Source organism: Ambystoma mexicanum, chromosome 12 (genome assembly GCF_040938575.1).
Source record: "Ambystoma mexicanum isolate Mex_15411 chromosome 12, UKY_AmexF1_1, whole genome shotgun sequence".
In the NCBI taxonomy this organism is placed as follows: domain Eukaryota; kingdom Metazoa; phylum Chordata; class Amphibia; order Caudata; family Ambystomatidae; genus Ambystoma; species Ambystoma mexicanum.
In genome coordinates, this window is record NC_090936.1 from 1,152,518,121 (window position 1) to 1,152,537,574 (window position 19,454).

The window sequence follows — 19,454 nt, forward strand, 5'->3', positions numbered from 1 at the left end:
GAACTCATGGTGGCAACATTAAAGACAGACACAAGCGATCACAGTTCAAGGGTGTTTATTAAACTGTTAATGCAGGGTGGAAAAACACCTAATCTAAACCTTAATCTAAGGTGGAAGCAAGCTTCGACCATCAAATGAAAAATAAGGCAGTCCTTGTGGTGTTGTGTCAAAGTAAAAAGGCCTATACTAAAAAACCCATTGCCAAATCCTTACAACTAATTACAAAAACAGTGTGGGATAGGGTTTTCAATAAAGAAAGAAGTGTTCACAAATAATATGTCAGGATGTGATTGCCAGGGGTCTCTCTTCCCCGCGATTTCAGCACGGGACAAGGTGGATCTCCTGAGCACAGCACACACTCGAGCTTTCCCCAGCACGAGCCAACCGATCCATTCCAGCTATCGGGTTCTTCAATGGTTAAGTCTCTTTTCAATAAAAAGTCTCTTGCCTTCGAGGGCCTGATGGTTTCAACAAAGTGAACAAATAAATAGTTCCTTTGCAAATGAACATTGGGGTGATGGCTTTCCACCCCCTGGATCGCCCTCTGCCGGGGTCTGGCCCCTTTAGATGTCAGCCTCCATCCTTGAGGTTCACTATGGCTTCTTTTTCAAAACAGTTCACTGTGGGCATCCCTTTGTCGGGTTCACTCCGATCAACACACTGTTGATAGGGACTTCAGGCCTAGCCCCTTTTTGTTAGCATTCCTCTGCCGGGTTCACTCTTGCCAACATTTACCAAACAGTTCATGCGCTAGTTTCACTAAGCAGGATTCATTTCCCTCTCCTTCACAATTTTCTGTAGGTCAAAGACTTTCGATGGTACAGAGGATTTTACAAGACACCTGTATGACCACTTTCACCCTTCTTTGCCTTTTCTCAAGGTCTTCTGGTTACAGTTAGCTTGCTCCCATCTTAGATTTAGGTTTAGATTAGGCGTTTTTCCAACCTTCCTATACAGTTTAATAAACACCTTTGAACTGTGATCAATTGTGTCTGCCTTTACTGTTGCCACCATGAGTTCCTTACAGTAGTACAACACAGGGTAAAATAAGTGCCTAAATCTATTTAGAAGTTTTCAATCATGCAATAAAATGGGAGCCTTGGAGATTGGATTGTTTCAAGGGACCTTTAATCCTGCAACACCATCTACCCGCCCCACAGAGCTTTTGTATAATAAACTTGCTTTTTGTACAACCGTGTACTCTCTTCTTAAGTGGTGGGACTATCTTGGGTTGAGGTGATTAAAGGTCCACCCCTACAAGAACATTTACCCACTAGTTCTTGTTGTAGTTGTGAGGACATGTCCAAACAAAAAGAGGGAGACTGTTACGTAAAGCATTGGTCACTAGGTTAAATCATTCAAACAAAGTTTCCTAGTGCAACCTGTTTTCAAAGAGATCAAATATGCATTCCCTCACAAGAAAGACGCCATATCAGCCTTGAATGTGAAAATATATATAACATCTTATTTAGGACAACATATAATGTAAGAGCATTCAATGGGACAATCAAAGAAAAAACAAATAGACAACAGGTGAAGCCCGACTCATAAGGGCACATCAACATATGCATTTCTTTGAGAGATCATGTATATGGAAATGTATACATTGAACAAAAAAAATGTAATGAAATAAAGAAATAAGTGACAGTCATTGATCGAAAAAGGAGCATAATCATACAAAATACTTAAACATAATTAAAACAAGACACAGTGAGGTCACCGGCTCAAATTGGCCGTTATTTGCAAAAGACACACCTAGCCTGTGGTAAATGCACGTGAAATCTATTCGCTTCCTTTTCAATAAGAAAGCTGTCTTAGTGTTCCAGAGTCAAAATGATTCTTTATCTGGGATCGGGTCTGCCAACGGGGAGTTCCTTCATTTGTTGGACCTGTTGAGATTTGTGGTCCAAAATTGCAGTTCGGTCTGTGGAAGACCTTCAATCCCCTCTCATAACCATGCATTTGTGAACATATGAGTTCAATTTCTCAGAGAAAAAGATCTGCCTTCATCAGGGCAGTGGGTAACAGGACCCTGTGATTCCAGAAGGAAAAGGGAGAGAGAAGGAGGAATGGTAAAGTATTGAAAGCGGGTACAGGTGACCACTTACATAAGGTGAAGTCTTCTACGTGTAGGGAATGTAGAACTATTCAAGTTAAAAAGATATATATTTATCTGAATAATCATGTCTTATACAACCGAAAACTATATGTTAGTTCCCATTGATAGTGATATTCTAACTACAGGGAAGAAATATCACCAGGGGGAAAGGAAATCCTAGTTACAGGTCCCCCTTCTATCAATTCCACATGGATTCCAAGTTGCACGGCCTGGGTCGTACTCCCATAGTTGTAGTAACCGTATTGTTCATTCTAAAAAGAGGGGGCATGAAAAAGCAACAGGAAGGATGGTATCTCACCTCAATGCGTCCAAGTCTAAACACGTGGTATTGGACAGATGGCTCAGGTTGCAGTCGGGATCTATGGGTGCTGTGGTGTGGAGAGACCATTAGTGACTGGCATCCATGATCAATATAGAATGCCTGGAAGTCAAAATAAAAATAGAAATAACCTGTGCAGTCGTATTTGATTAGGGTCCCATACATAATGTATGCAAATTCAAAGGTACTATGATATGAGACAAGTTTGTATGGAAAGTACCTGTATTTATTGGGGGAAGATTCTTGCAGCTGTTTGCGGTTGCGTGAGGCTCGTGGCTTCGTCGCCTCTTAGATGGACAAGTTTCCTGGTAAGCAGGACTGAGAAAACATGGAAAGAAGTCAAATCTCCTGGGTGGAAATCCGTCCAAAAAGTGCAAAGCCCATATTACTTTGGGCGGGGTGCATCTAGAGAGGAGAGCACATATGGGGAACTAGTTTAGAAAGCGTGCCCCTCCGTAATGAAAAGCTACTGTGTACGTGCAGCAATGGATCCCGAGAGCATGTGTGTGCGGGCGGCAGGAGGGGCACATACCTGGAGGTTCAAAGGAGCTCTGACGAAAAAACCCCCAGAGCCAAATGCTTCAAAACGCCGGCGTCGCCCGGTATGCGGAGGAAAACAAGGAGTTGCCGTGGTTGCAGAGTTACGTGGGAGGGCCGGACTAGCTCTGTATTGTCTGATTGGTTTGCATCATTAATGGGCAGTGATATAGGCAAGGCGGCCTTGTCGTGTCCAAGTTGTGAGGACAAGCATAGGGTTTGACAGACTGATTTTGGTTTGGACTTGTGGACACACACTTTCCTTAGATTTTTTAGGCAGAGAAAACCCCACCATAGCATATGGTTAGTTAGGCGTTACAAAATCCTGATTATTATATTAAAAAAGCTTTGTTTAGAAATACATTTCAAATGGATTGTGTCCTCCCACGTATTTCTCACTTTTAGATAGATATCCTCTCCAGCATTGCTGCTTCGGCAAAAAGATTTCGGTAGAGGGAGCTGTGCGTCGATGTGGTCAACTCAATGTCCCTATTGCACGCACAGCGCCTGTTAGCTTCAGTTCTGTTCTTTCGCGATAGCTGACACTTCGAGAAATTACAGCGCACTTCGGTTCCAGTGAAAACGGAGGCATTTTCGAAGAAAAAATGGCCTCGTCTTCAACATCTTCGATCCCGAAGACCGGGTTTAAAAAATTCCATGATTGCAGTGCTAAAATGTCACAGAAATTCTCATTGAGTGTGTCTGTGGTGCCTGGGCGTGCAACATCGTACAGCAGACTGTGGGTCCTGTCAGTCTATGACTGGTAAGGGACGAAAGAGTGAAAAGTGAAATTAGCTGCGGGTAGGCCAACCACTAAATCCCCCTCGACTCTGTCGAAAAAGCACTCATCCGACAAGTCGAGAGGTGACTCTCCTCGAAGGAAAAAATCCCCAAAGCGCTCTCAATCCAGGAGTGGATCTTGCCACTCTTCATCTTCGTCTAAGAAGATGAAGAAAAGGCAACATAGATCACCTTCCACCTACTCTTCCTATTAATTTCCTGAGGAGGAGTATTACATGCCCAACAGAATCGTTAACTCCTGCTGCGAGGAAGTCATTCAGACAGGGATTGTTAAAAATCTTCGAGAAGGAGGAGAAACATAAAAGCCATGCTTATGTCGTGCCTGTAAAAGCCGACAAGGAAAAGGATAAGACAAAATCCTGCGTGCCCCGAGCCCGGGACGTAAGCCAGAAACCCCACGAGAAACATTGAGGTCTCGACTCGGCGAAAAGTCATCAAAGACTATATCGAGTTGGGGTCCAAGCCCCTCGAGGGCTCCGTCGATGCCAACGTTGTCGAGGACATTGACGCCATTTGCGTCAAAATGGTTGATGGCATCAGTGTCGAAACCATCAACACCACTGGTGCCAAAACCTTTGACATATGGATTAAACCCATCTATGCCTTTTCCCATGAAGTCTTCATTAGCCTCTAAGGAGGTTGAAAAATCATATTAGGTTTTACCTAGAAAGGATTTTTTTCAAATCTTTGTGTTCGATTTATGAAGAACACAAGCCTCTAAACAAGCGGCTTATCCAACCAATCCGTCAGACAGGGATGATGAGCGCTTTGACCCTTGGGCTAGGAAAGTGTTTTCTGACAGCAGCATGGCTCTTAAGTATGCAAATGCCACATGCGCTTTAGCCAAATTTACGTTCACCTTGTGGGACTGCCATGGCGGCTGAGCATATTCCCGAAGGGGCAGAAAGAGACTGCTTCCTGAATATTGTAAGAGACGGAAAGGAGACTATGTTTGAGTCTCTTCAATTAGGACTGGACTCTGCTGACAGCATCAGTAGAGCCATGGCAGCAAGCTCTGTGATGCACAGGTTTGCGTGGTTGAAGAAGTCAGGATTTGCACCGGACGTGCAGTCTAGGCTTCCCAACATGCCCTTTGATGGCACACAGCTGTTTGGCAGCAAGGCTGATGAAAGCCTAGAGAAGCTGCAGACCTCAAAGGCGGCAGCAAATCCCTTGGTGTTACTATCAGACAGCCACAAACATCTCATCCCAGTGGAACATCTTGGAGGTGTAAGTCCTTTTGCTGCTGCTACTCATTTTGAAGAGGGAGAGGACTGGCTACTCAAAGGGGCCAAAGAAGATTCCCTCATGGTGGACGAGGGAGGGATGCCAAGTCCGCCCAAGCAACTGAAACCTTACCATCAGCCATTACTTCAGCTTCCCCAAAACCTCTCAGAAGCCTTACCCCACAAGGCCCCGGTGGGAGGCAGACTCTCACAGCATCTGCAAGAACGGCGAGGTATTACTTCAGATGCATGGGCATTGGAAACAGTAGCCCAGAGTTACTGCCGTCCCTTTCTAAAAAGGCCTTGTGATCATCGACCGGGGAGCCACTCGTTCAAAGTTCCAGATCCGTTCCTTTTGCAGCAGGTTTTGAGCCTGCTAGAGAGAGGTGCTATAGAACCTGTGGTAGAGAAAAACAAAGGGTGGTACTCTCCCTATTTCCTAATCCCCAAGAAGGATGGAGGATTGAGACCCATCCTGGACTTGAGATGCTTGAACACGTTCCTCAGGAAGGGGTACCCTTTCTCAGATCCTTCAGGGCTTCCAGCTTCAGGATTGGATGGTGTCATTGGACGCTTACTTTCATTTGTCTATCCATCAAAAGTACAGAAAGTACCCGTGGTTCGCCATTGGCGGTTTTCACTATCAGTTTTGAGTTCTGCCATTCAGCTGACTTTCGCCCCAAGGGATTTCACCAAGTTAATGGTGGTGGTGGCAGCGAGTCTCAGGAGAGGGGGGATTCACGTCTACCGCTAACTGGATTATTGGCTGATCAGGACTTATTCTCCTGAACAGGCCCTGGAACATCTCAGCCTCACCTGCCACTTTCTCCACAGACTGGGCTTCTCTCCCAATTACAAGAAGTCTGACATGATACCTTCTCAAAGACTCCAATTCATCGGAGCAGTCCTGGAAGCATCCTTGGGAAAAGCCTTGCCACCCTAGGTGATGGCTCAGCACATTCTGCAGATGGTCTACAAATTCCAGAGTGCCCAGCGTCTTCTGGCCTTTGACTTTTTGAGGTTGCTCGGCCTCATGGCATCCTGCATTTTTCTGGTGCCAGAGGCTCGCCTGAGAATGAGATCTCTTCAGTGGGCCCTCAGGACACAGTGGTCTCAGTTCTCGGGCAAGATGTTGGATTTAATACAGGATCTATTGTGGTGGGCCTGCGAGAACAACACCCTGACTCACGGGGTGGGGAGCACATGCCAACAATCTGACTGTAAGCGGTTGTTGGTCTCTGTCAGAGTCCAAACTACACATCAGCCTTTTGGAGCTCAGGGCAATCAGACTAGCACTGAAGGCTTTTCTGCCCTATGTACGGGGAAAGAATGTCTTTATAATGACAGACAACACGGTGGCCATGTACTACCTCAACAGAAGAGGTGGTGTAGGGTCACTACCACAGTGCAGAGAGTCAATGCAGCTCTGGTTCTGGGCAATTCAAAAAGGAATCTCCCTGTCGGCAGTTCACCTAGACGTAGAGGAGAATACGGCTCTGAGAAGGCAGAGCACAGTCCCCCACGAGTGGGAACTAGCTCAGGAAGTTCTTCAAAAGATCTTCAGCCTTTGGGGAACCCCTCAAGTAGATCTATTTACGACCAGTGTCAACCAAAAGTGTGAACTGTTCTGCTCCAGGGAATTTCCACCAAGAGGAGCTCTAGGGGACGTGTTCATAGTAGCCTGGGAGTTTCCACTCCTGTATGCGTTTCCTCCAGGCCCCGTCATTTCTCACATGATCAGGAGGTTCAGAAGGTTCGGGAAATCCATGATCCTAATTGCTCCGGATTGTGCCAGGAGGATGTGGTACCCCCCAGACCTTCTGGACATGTCCTTCTGCCCTCCAATACATCTTCCGCAAAGAGAGGACCTTCTCTCGTAAGAGGAGGGTCTGGTTCTCCATCCAGACGTCAAGACATTCAACCTTAATGCATGGTTTCTGAGAGGTTGAGATATAAGGATTGGGACCTCCCAGATGACGTAATGGAGATTTTGCTTTTGAATGTCAGCAACTAAATCCCTGTACTACTGCCGTTGGAACACATTCTGCAGCTGGTGCAGGGAAAAGGATGTGGACCCTTTTCAATGTAGTGCACTTATGGTATTGTCTTTTTTGTTACATTTGGCAAATCTGGGGCTCCAGATTGGGACCATTAAAGGATACTTGGCAGCGCTTTCAATCTTCAAGCTCACCTCAGATGAAGTGTCATACTTCAAGAAGCCATTAATCATACAATTTCTAAATGAACTCACTAACGTGTTCCCTCCATCTCCATTTCAAGTTCTGAATTGGGACCTCAACCTTGTACTAAAATTACTTATGTGTACTCCTTTTGAGACACTTCATTTGTGTCCTTTAAGGCTGTTGACCTTTAAAACTATCCTATTAATTGCACTAACATCAGTCCGCAGGGTGAACTCTCTACAGGCCTTATCTTGTAAGCCTCCATATACTGCTTTCTTTAAGGACAAGGTAGTTCTTAAAATCAAACCAACTTTTCTACCATAAATTGTATCGGACTTTAATTTATCCCATAAAATTGTGTTACCATCTTTTTATCCGCCTCCACATTCTAGCAAGGATGAGGAAAGGGTGCATTGGCTTAATCCAAAAAGAGCACTTATCTTTTACATTTCTAGGATGGCGAAAATAGAACAGGATGACCACATTTTGTTGGATACGTGGTTTACTAACTGTTACAAAACAAACTCATCATATTGGGCATTATAAAATGCTATAGATTGGCTGAGAAGGCCTCAGGGCCCATTCCACTAGGGGCATAGCAACATCTTCTGCTTTACAGAGAGGGGTGCCGATGCATGATATTTGCATTTCTTACATTTGCATCTAAAGTTCATACTCCCTCCTCCAAAACTAACACTGCTTTCGGAGTCTATATTAAGATGAGTGGGCAGACACAAGCCATTCGAAGAGCAAGTTACTTACCCCTGGTAACATTCTTTCGATTAGATGTTTCTCTCACATATTCCTCATCACCCCTCCCAACCAACCCCGTAGTAGAATTTCAGAGCATTACACCTTATGCTCTTTCAAGGTCTTATACTGTCTTGGACACACTAATGCCGTTTAATTGTGCATGAGGGCGTAAAAACCGAACTGAAGCTACAGGATCTGTGCATGCTATATGTACCAGTGATGACGTCGACCTCGAGGCGGGGGCCCTCGAGAGACATCGAGTCGACTGCATCGACGCACAACGCCCTCTACCGAAAAAACATTCTGAAGCAGCTAAACTGAGGAGGATATCTATATAAAGATGAGGAATATGTGGGAGGAACATCCAATCGAAAGAATGTTACCATGGGTAAGTAAATTGTTCATCTGTTGGCTATGTCATCTCTCGGCTATGTCACCTCTCTTGATACCATGCTTATCTGACAATGCAAAATTTGGCATGCAATTATTTGCCATCTTGGCTCGTGATATGGGTCTTAGGTCAAGCCAGACCTCCTCTTCGGCTTGACTCCATGTGAGTCATGAAGCCTGCTCACTGGTTTCCGAGGTCCTCTAATCGTTTATGATGAAATATGCGCCTGCTGGGAATGTCGTGCCTTTGTTTACGGTAGATGATTTCATAGTCTTACGATGAAGATAATTTTTCATGGTCATGTCAATATCTTATTATCTATCGATTATGTTTGTAGCGCAATAGGGACTGACCATCTGTAGGAACATCATGTAGGCGCTACAAATGCCTTGATATTAACTGGAGGGGAATTCACACAGGGATCAGAGAGAAACTAAGACTCTTCCAGAGTGTGCTAAAAGAATGGGGGAAAGTGTTGTTGTTGTTGTTGCAGGTAGAAGGCAGAGTGTTCCTGAGATTAAGACCAAAATATGAGAGAACCTCTCTCTGGACCCCAAGATTCATGTGCCCTATACAGGCTGAACAAAATATTTGATCTTAATGACTTTAAGAACCGAGAAACTTATGAAGAGCTTTGTTCCCAACTGCGGCCATGTTTCTGCGGAAATCATGATATTCCTCTAGAAACACAGGCCCTGGCTATTCAGAAAGTCAATCGTCTGAGCACACGTGCAGTAAATTGGTCCCCACATAAGATATGGAGAGGTGTGATGGGCTCAAAGCACAGACCTGCTGCAAAATAAAATCACATTTCGTCCAGCAACATAAGGAAAGGCCAGGCTTCCCACTAGGGGAAATCTAAACTATTTCTTTTGCCTCACTGTGGATTTTTGAGTTTGTCAGCGTCTTTAGGCTGGCCAGTGTCATGAGATGGAGGCCCCTCTAAGGTCCAGCTGTAGACTTTGCGCTTCATCTGCAAGTCTGTAATGAATATATCCATGCCTGACCTTTGGCAAGATGCAGCCGTCTTCCTTTATTCACCATGTATTTTCCTCGCCCGTTCCTCGTTTCCAGATGGTCACCTTTCCCCTTCGGTTTCGGGCTATGCAGTGTCACTGCACCAACAAATCCGGTCATCTTCTTTCAGGGGGCCTTTGCACAGAACACCGGCATTCAGCATGCTGGGTGCAGCTCACTGTGATCCAGAAGTATCTCCATCTTCAGAAACACGGCTCTGGAGTTATGTTCTAGTGTACAACAGTTACATGCACTAAGGCGTGTAAATATGAGTTTATGGACAGGTCCCGTTTCAGACCAGTGCCACCATCCAGCCATGCCATGCCTCACAATGTCTGGGTTATTTGCCTTAAGAGAATCGGCCGGGTTACTGCAGGTGCTGCATCCTTTGCTGGATTCCCCTAAGGGCAGGCTTGATTTCAAGCCTACTCGTCTGACCCTCGCGTGCCAGCCTTAGCACGTGCCATTGTATCTGCCAGAATCTCAGCCCGTGTCCAGTATGGATGCTTGACCGCTACTCCGCAAGCCCCCCGTTGTAACCTGTAGATTCAGTCAGTTGATCAAGCGGCTAAGGCATGTCACAGTTTGCACAGCCACATTTCACAATGCCCTCATTTCAAGTCTTCACCCTCCAACCCTCCATCTCCACCCCATTTTGTCCTTGCCCTAGGTTCTCTGATTAGCCTTCAGCATAGCGCCTAGAGAGGAGGTCAGGTTGGCCTGTGGGAAAAGACAGAGATTTCTGCCTCAGAAATGTCAATTGGCTTAGGCACGGGTTTATCCCAGCCCCAACTGGCATTCAGGGGGTGCCAGCCTTTAGGGGGCCTGTAAGATAGCTCTTCCTAGGAACTGTTGCAGTGAAAGGTTTTGAGTCTTTCCAATTACTCCTTGAATTATTTATTGAAAGCTGAATCATGGAAGAAGGTGACAGACTGGTTGCAGCTATGGCACTGGAATCTAAGTTGAGGGGAGTCGGGGGATAGGCCAGCCAGAGGTTCTCTGTAGAGAGAGCCGCTCATCTTCCTCCTCACACAGAAGCCTTGTAGACATTCCATTGAAATGGCTTATACGACCACATTCCAGCAGCACCGGGATCTGATTGGTCTCTCCTAGTTTGTGTCAATTCTAATTCATGATTCTTCCCTGCTTAAAAACTCAACTGTCCCCTTGTTTTAATAAAAGCAATATTTAATTGGAGATGCAAGCCCGCTCTTCAATAAAGAAGCATTGCCAACAGTTTGTGCTTTTGTGTAGGCATGTCAAAGGCACTTCCCAGCCACAGCCGTTGTAGTATTAACTGTCCATTGATGGTAGCAGGTGCAAAATGGTGCAAGTGCCTGGGCCTCTAATACCGGTGCCTGGCAAACACCTAATACTTGTACACAAGTTAAAACTGTTGACTTTGACAATGCTTGTTTAAACAGAACTTCAGTGAAAGACATGCATAGCGCTTATACATTGCGTGGCTGAAAGAGGGCCTGAATTGTTTAAGACTTTTTTTTATTTCTCCAGCAGCAGGTTAACAGCTCTAATTAAATAATTTACTCCCAGAAGACTGCTTTTAAAAAACACTGGCAGGCACTTTGAGTGGAAAGTTTAATGTTAAGACTTGATTAAAGTAAGCTCAAAGACTTCCCATGAAGAGGTGTTTTGGGGCAGGAACTGGGTGGGACTGGCCATAGGGATTAGCATGGCCATGGGCAGTCAATGGGTGGGCAAATAACCATGCAGCACCTACAAGCTTGCTCCCCCCCCCCCGGCCCCTCATATACCATTTCCCCATCTGTGCTCTAATGCAATTGTTTCGGTTTATACTAACCCAAACTAAAAAGGGTTATTTGCTGCTCTTTTCCTAAAGCCGAATCCTAAAACCTGGTTGAGTTGTAAGACAATCTATCATAAAGCCTTCCTTTAATTGCAACTCTCTATGCAAAGGACCATCTGTTTTTCTGCATAAATGTGACATCAAGTGATTTGTTTTTGCTCTGCGTTTTTAGTGTTTGATTCCTCGCGACATCCCCAATCTGTTCCCCTTCTTAATAAGTAGTTTGTGCTTTTTCAGCTTTAAACATGCTTTATGGGGGATATGGAAGTTTGGGAGTTGGTGATATATATCAGACATCTATATTCTTTCTCTAAACCTGCAGGGAATAGGGATGTCTGAGAGTTGGTGTTATGTTTAGGGAGGCAAGTTTAATGCTGATAACTTTTAACTCACTTGATGGATTTGGATGAAATTCTGCAAAACAAAATCTTGTCCCAGGCCCCTCTAAACTGGAAATTTTGTGGAAGATGTGTATGTTTGTACAGTTGTTAAGAAAACAAAAAGAAAACTATTTTCTGCCTAAGCCATCAATTTTTCCCATAGAGAGAAAGGACTCTGAATGAAAACCCATAGTGCGAAAACAGCTGGAAGGATTTGCACCAAATTACAAAGAAGTTGGTCACACTACAATTCAGATGTGCCTATTGCTAGTTTGGGGTAAATCCATCCAGTATTTTTCAAAATATTCAAGAGTGAGGGGGGTGCCCTTGTTCCCCAAAAACCTGCATATATCTCTCGTGGTGCTTTGCAGCAGAGAGGCTGAGCGAATTTTCAGGAATGAAAAGATGCCATTTTTTTATTTTGTTAGGTGCAAGAGATTCCCGCAATAAAACCGGGGGAAGCTGAAAATGAAAAGTGCTCAAAATGCTTTCTGAAGAAGGAAAAAGGATACAATCACATCAGACTATAGGTGGGGAGGACGCCATGTGAAGTTTGGCTAAGAAGCCAGTTATTGGTATAACATTTTCGGTTTATCAGCAGAATACCATCTCGTAAGATTACAGCAGAAACTTTGCAGGACGTGATCAGAAAAGAAACTGCGTCACACGACTAGGGGGTGTGGGAATCTGATTGTATACTAATTGACCTTTTCACAATTGACCTCGGGAGAATTGACCTCGGAAGAATTGACCAAATTTAGGTCAATTAGGACATATATGCAGGGGGGAACCCCCCCGCAATCTTCCACCCAATCCAAAAACCCCTGTAACCCCCCACCCAATCCCCTTATATGATTTATAATCCAAAACCAACCCAATACATATATAAAATAACGAAAATAATATAAAGGTCAATTGTGCAGAAGGTCAATTAGGACCACTGTAATTAGGTCAATTGTGCAAAAGGTCAATTGTAAAAGGTCAATTTGGATGATACCGAGAAACCTGAAGGTGTCTCCCTAGCTAGTCCCCAGGGATCTGGTATCCAGGTGGACAGGACACCGCCATCACTATTGCATCGAGTTCCTGGGGGTGGACCAGTGAGGGAGGATCACCTGGATGGGGGGGTCCTTGGGGAGTGGAACATCGACGGATGAGACGCTGTACCCCCTTCTCTCAACACCATTTCCCCATCCTACCATGTAGGCTAGTCTAAAACACTGCCCTCCCCCCCACTTTACCGACAGAAACACTTTCGCACAACACCTGAGCTATTAACCTGACTTGTCCCAATACGGGGGTCATTTAGTGTGGATAAGTCAGGCAATTGACCAGAATCACACACACACCTGATGGCCCTTTCCCTTATCCAGGGGGATAAAAGGTGGAACCCGAGAGCACAGGTTGAGCAAGGCAGACCACACAATGTGAGGGCTAACTCAGCACAGCAGTTCAAGAGGAGGAGAACGAAGGCACATACCAAGAGGGTGGAAAGGAGAGAAGCGATCTTGCCCTTTCCGATCAAGGCCTGTGAAACCTCTGCAGGCGAAAACATAAGACTGCGAACAATAGCCAGCGTGTGTTGCATCAGATGTGAATGGTATCCAAAACCCTTCTCTGCTGATTACCAAGCCGGGGAGAGACGCTAGTCTCGTGCGACCAACCTTGACTCCAAAGAGAAGGAAAGCCAAGCTGTTCATCACAGCCGGTGAATCGAGGGGTGACTCGATAAGAAACCGAACTGTGAAAAGCCAAGCGGTTCATCACAGCCGGTGAGTCGAGGGGTGACTCGATAAGAAACCGAACTGTGTTGAACGAAAAGTGGCAAACGGCTAATTTGAACTGTGTTAAGCTTGAAGAGCTATTGATAGAAAAGCAGGAAAACAAGCAAACAGAGCAGTCTGGCATCACATGGGTGGTCACTTAGGAAACTCCAGGCGATTACCCGATGGTAGAGACTACAGTAACCAGAAGGCCTTGGAAAAAGGCGAAAGCAGGTCAAAGTGGTCATATGGATGTCTTTGAGTGATCGGGCACTGTGAAGATAAGGGAAATTAATCCTGCTTGGTGAAATTAGTGCATGAACAGTGTGTTGCAAAGTTTAGCAAGAATGAACCCGGCGGAGAGATGCTAACAAGACAGAAAGAAGCCTGAAGTCCCATGACACGACAGGATCCGAGCCCGACCGAGTGAGGTCCAGGTGTGAAAAGTAATCACCCACAGTTCATTTAAAGGTTGGCAAGAGTGAACCCGGCAGAGGGAGGCCTACAAAAGAGGAGCTGTTTAAAAAGACATTAAATCTTGTGAATTCAAGAAGTGGTGTAAGACCAGGGGAAGTGGATTGTCCCCCTTGGCATTTGGATCCAAGCCCGACCAATGGAGATCCAGGGGATGGAAAGTCATCAACCCAACGTTCATTTGGAAAGGAACTTTTTGTTTGTTTTATTTTTTTAATACATCAGGCCCTCGAAGGCAAGAGACATTTATTGAAAAGAGACTTAACCATTGGAGGACCTGATAAGAACTGGCGGCTCGTTCTGGGAAAGCTCGAACATGTACTGTGCTGAGATCATCCACCTTGTCCGTGCTCAAAACGTGCGGAAGGAAGACCCCTGGCAATTACATTCTGACTTAATACTTGTGTACACTTCTTTCTTTATTGAAACCCATATCCCACACTCTTTCTGTAATTAGTTGTAAGGATTTGGCAATGTTTCGTTTTTTAGTATAGGTCTTTTTACGAGACACCACAAGGACTGCCGTATTTATCAGTTGATGTTTTTCAAATCTTGCTCCCACCTTAGATTTAGGTTAGGCATTTTTCCACCCTGCATTTTCAGTTTAATGAACACCCTTGAACTGTGATCACTTGTGTCTGTCTTTATATTGCCACCTTGAGTTCCTTAAAGGGGTAATGAGAGTGGGTCAGGCAGTGGAAAATCAATTGAGGGGAGTGGTGGGACCACGAAAGGAGGATGGGGATACATGGTGTGTGCCAGTGAAGAGGGGGAAGACTTTTTAATTTTGGAGCATTTTTGGCTTACCGGGGGAATCGGCACACTGCTAAGTTACAGCGAGAATCAGAAATAATTTCTTTGAAATGTTCATGGGGATATGGAGTGGAAAAAACACTTTTCATACCTGCATAGATCACATCTACTAGACAGGCGGCAATGGATCCTTGGAGACAAGTATTGGTGTAAGATGTATAATGGCTGTGGCTACCGGGCTCCAAAGAAACCTATTGGTACAACATGTTCAGTGGCCGCAGTCGAAATGCCATGGCTAGCGGGCCCTAAAGAAATGTATTGGTACAACATGTATAGGGGCCATGAGTAGTGGGCCCTGAAGAAAGTATACTACAACAAAACCCTTGAAATTCAGTGCAAAAACGTTCATTAAGACAGAGTTAAGGTGATCATAGTTAATGCAACAAAACCTTTCACATTCAACAGATGTGGGAAGTGACGACCATCTTAACGCCGGTCCCACATACATAGCCAATGAGCACATACATAATATAACTGAAGGGGTTCACAATGACACATACAATTATATTATGGGGACTTCTATGGGGCAGGGGTCACTGAGTTAAGATGTCACCACTTCTCATATCCATTGAATTTCAAGGGTTTGGTTGCGTTAAATCTAATCACCTCATCTCTCCTAATTCAAGTCTTTTCACTGATATGTATACAAATGTATGTAATGTATGGGCTGCTGTCTGTGTAGGTCGATTAATGCTCTGACTTGTTTTCTTCTTGCAGCGCCTTCCAGTAGAAAGCCCGGTGACCCGCTTGTTATTTCTGATATCAAGAAAGGAAGCGTCGCTCACCGGTGAGCACTCTGTGATGTTGGAGGCAATGGTAGCCTGTTGGAAGCCTTCATTAACTTGTCTGCGGGAAGGTGCACTTATCCCAATTGGACGGTCTGTAGTCCTTGTGGAGCGGTCCATAATGAGACTCCGGCATACTGGCAAGGAGGGTTTTTATCTGTGTCCTCACGTTCTTTTAAAACCATTAATTATGCCAACAGAGCAAAAGTACACATGGATACCTTTAACAACACTCTGTCTTCTGATGTGTTTTTGCAATACACTGGGGGTGGAGCAGGTAGCAGGCTTTTTAATCAGTTCCAAGAATTGAAAGATGTGACTGGTAAGTGGAATAATTCATGTAAATCTGCTTCTGGAGCTGCCTGGGCCTGTCTCTAGGGTCGTATGGCTGCTTTAGAGTATCTCACCCAAGGAAGGGCGTGGGGGGGGACTTTCGGCTTGTTGTATGTGATTGGTTCTTCCTTCTAATATATCGAGGACCCTATGAAGGGGAAGATTCTGGCAGCTAGTGATGTCCACGGATGTATATTAATCCTGGTAATGGCCATTATGGAACCGAATGCAGCCATCCTTCCAGTCATTTGACTTTAACATTCTGACACGTTTGTGATGACCAGGAGTGGGTGAGGGCACTAGAATATGGGGATCACTGCGCTGATCAGGTAAATCTATGATGCCCTGCTGCATGCGTTGGGTTCTGGTTGGACGGCGCCCTTCCGTCCCTGGTAAGGTTTCAACAATCTACAGGTGCAAACTCTTATCACATGCGCTGGGTTACTGTTTTGAGAAGCAAAACACTACTATGTCTGCAATATTTGTAAAACACCGGTCTGGTTGGTTTTGATACAAAATGCTGACACGTGTTTCAACCCCTCTGGGTCACTTTCAAGGCAATGTAACTATAGGGAGATACCAGGGTAATGTGTAGGGGTCGGAAGCATACTCCAACTATAGGGAGATCCCAGGGTAATGTGTAGGGGTCGGAAGCATAGTCCAACTATAGGGAGATCCCAGGGTAATGTGTAGGGGTCGGAAGCATAGTCCAACTATAGGGAGATCCCAGGGTAATGAGTAGGGGTCGGAAGCATACTCCAACTATAGGGAGATCCCAGGGTAATGTGTAGGGGTGGGAAGCATACTCCAACGATAGGGAGATCCCAGGGTAATGTGTAGGGGTCGGAAGCATACTCCAACGATAGGGAGATCCCAGGGTAATGAGTAGGGGTCGGAAGCATACTCCAACTATAGGGAGATCCCAGGGTAATGAGTAGGGGTCGGAAGCATACTCCAACTATAGGGAGATCCCAGGGTAATGTGTAGGGGTCGGAAGCATAGTCCAACGATAGGGAGATCCCAGGGTAATGTGTAGGGGTCGGAAGCATACTCCAACGATAGGGAGATCCCAGGGTAATGAGTAGGGGTCGGAAGCATACTCCAACGATAGGGAGATCCCAGGGTAATGAGTAGGGGCCGGAAGCATACTCCAACGATAGGGAGATCCCAGGGTAATGAGTAGGGGTCGGAAGCATACTCCAACTATAGGGAGATCCCAGGGTAATGTGCAGGGGTTGGAAGCATACACCAACTATAGGGAGATCCCAGGGTAATGAGTAGGGGTCGGAAGCATACTCCAACTATAGGGAGATCCCAGGGTAATGTGTAGGGGTCGGAAGCATACTCCAACGATAGGGAGATCCCAGGGTAATGTGTAGGGGTCGGAAGCATACTCCAACGATAGGGAGATCCCAGGGTAATGTGCAGGGGTCGGAAGCATACTCCAACTATAGGGAGATCCCAGGGTAATGTGTAGGGGTCGGAAGCATACTTCAACCAGGGTACAGTTGATCTAGCAGCAGGCAGGGTATCCCTGGTTTTCTGCACTTTTAAAGTAAACCAAACCTTCCTGGACTGCTTATATAGCTAGAGTCTAACTCATTAATACATCCACATATAAGTTGCGCAGTTTTTGATTCTTTTAAAACGATTTTTTAATATTCTTACAGTACAATATTTCTCACCCTTCAGAATCATTAGATGGTATCACCACAAATGTACAAACCAACATTAGATGCGACTATACATTTGAAAACGCATATAAAAGCCAAGTTTAAGTGCTGAGTGCTAAAAGGTGTCACAGCGCTCAATACTATCATTTCTATACACCTCTATTTAAGATACTAATGCAGCTAATCTAGAGATCACATTACAGATCTCATGCCCGTTACATTGTCCGACATGTTTCATTCCTTAGATTCTGACTCATTCTTGGGAAATTCTTATGGGGCTTATGACCTCTATATGCTTAATTAAATTCAGTACCTTGTGCCTAGTATTCAAAAGCATGAACAACCTGGCCACAACATATCTTCGGACTAACATCCACAGATACCACGGACCTTATGGTCTCCTCGGCCAATCAGGCATTTTAGCACCGCTTTTTAATTTAGGACTGGTTGGGCTATGCAACGATGTTGCAGAAACTTTACCTCCCTGCTACAGCGACAGCCCCACCCGATAATGCTGAGGAGCACTGGAACCCTGGTTGCACTTGTGGACTGTCCAGTGCATCAAACACATCACCCTCGCCCCACCTGCTGTTTTGTCACATGCCAAGAAGCAACTTAGTTCCCAGTGTGTGGGGTACAAACGAAATAAAGGTAGCGCACAAACTTTCAGAATGGCAGATGTGCATGGCTTTCTTATTGCACGGAGCATGCAGCCGCAAAGGAAGACATCAGAGATCGGGTCAGGACTGCAACGGCATGTGTCCTACCAGGATGGGTCGGCAGGGCGCCGGTAGAGCTGCCTGGTGAGGTTTGTGTCCTACCAGGATGGGTCGGCAGGGCGCCGGTAGAGCTGCCTGGTGAGGTGTGTGTCCTACCAGGATGGTTCGGCAGGGCGCCGGTAGAGCTGCCTGGTGAGGTTTGTGTTCTACCAGGATGGGTCGGCACGGCGCCGGTAGAGCTGTCTGGTGAGGTGTGTGTCCTACCAGGATGGGTCGGCCACGGCGCCGGTAGAGCTGTCTGGAGAGGTGTGTGTCCTACCAGGATGGGACGCCACGGCGCCGGTAGAGCTGCCTGGTGAAAGCTGGTATCAATTTAGCCCTTGCTAGACTAGTCATTCTGAGTGCTGCTGACCTATTGTACCTCTCTCCTGGTCATGGTGGGGCATTCGTGAAATTGCTGAGTTGTCAGACATGCGAGCCCGGAGCCCCAGGACTAAGCATATATTTTAGCATCAACAGTGAGTAACAAAAAGACCGCCTCAGTGTTTTATTTTCTAAAGAGATTACTTTTGCGTCCATTCATTTCAGCACCTGTTTATGCTATGTAAGAAAACGCACCAGCTGTGTTTGCATAAGACAGGTTTATGCACAGGAGCATCCGTTATGCCACATAAATATGAAGTCAGATGACGAGTTCATCTGTTTGGCGAAACACAATCTGAGTCATCCTGACACATCTAGTGAATCATGCGTGCAGCTATTCCTAGTGGGATGTATTTATAATGGCAATGTATTCAAAGGCATGCATGCTGCCAGCCTTTTCATCCATGCCAGTGCATGCACCAAGCTGCCCAGTAATGGAGTCTTGGGGTGCAGATCACGGCTGGCAGGGATTAGAAGATCAGAAAAATAATCTTCATTTCTAGGATGACTCCAGTCGTGTAGAAATGGAGCAGAGCCTGAGATGTCTCCGGAGAGAGGAGTGTGCGTGCGATGTGCTGAGGGGCTTTCAAAAGAAGCAGGTCGCTCCTTTCCCCTCCCATTACCTTGCTGGTCTTTGGTTATGGGCGGGGAAGCGCATCTTTTGAGAGTGGCAATTGTGCCTTGCTTGGATGCTGGTGTCTAGAAGTAAAGTGTGCGGGTGTCAAGATTGCAGTGCAAGAGAGTTCCAGTGTTGGTAGCTATTGTGAGATTGAACTAGAACTTAGGTGTTTCCTCTTTTATAGGTACTAAACCGGTTACCAACATGTGGCCAAGATGAATACACCAGTGCTCTTTTCTTCAGTGCTGGCGGCTGAGTACTTGTTGGGGGCAAGGTGACATAATTAAAGAAATGTTCTTCC

The 19,454-nt window shown here is 45.6% G+C and overlaps 1 protein-coding gene across 17 annotated transcripts in view; it reads left to right on the forward strand.

The window, feature by feature from the left end:
- The window catches only part of GRIP1 (glutamate receptor interacting protein 1), a 1,760,673-nt gene that overhangs the window by 1,572,404 nt on the left and 168,815 nt on the right, over positions 1-19,454 (forward strand). For all 17 annotated transcript variants that reach the window (XM_069629739.1, XM_069629748.1, XM_069629732.1 and 14 more), the window contains one exon: positions 15,319-15,388. In XM_069629739.1, the coding sequence (XP_069485840.1) occupies positions 15,319-15,388 (70 nt within the window). The remainder of the gene's footprint in view (positions 1-15,318; positions 15,389-19,454) is intronic.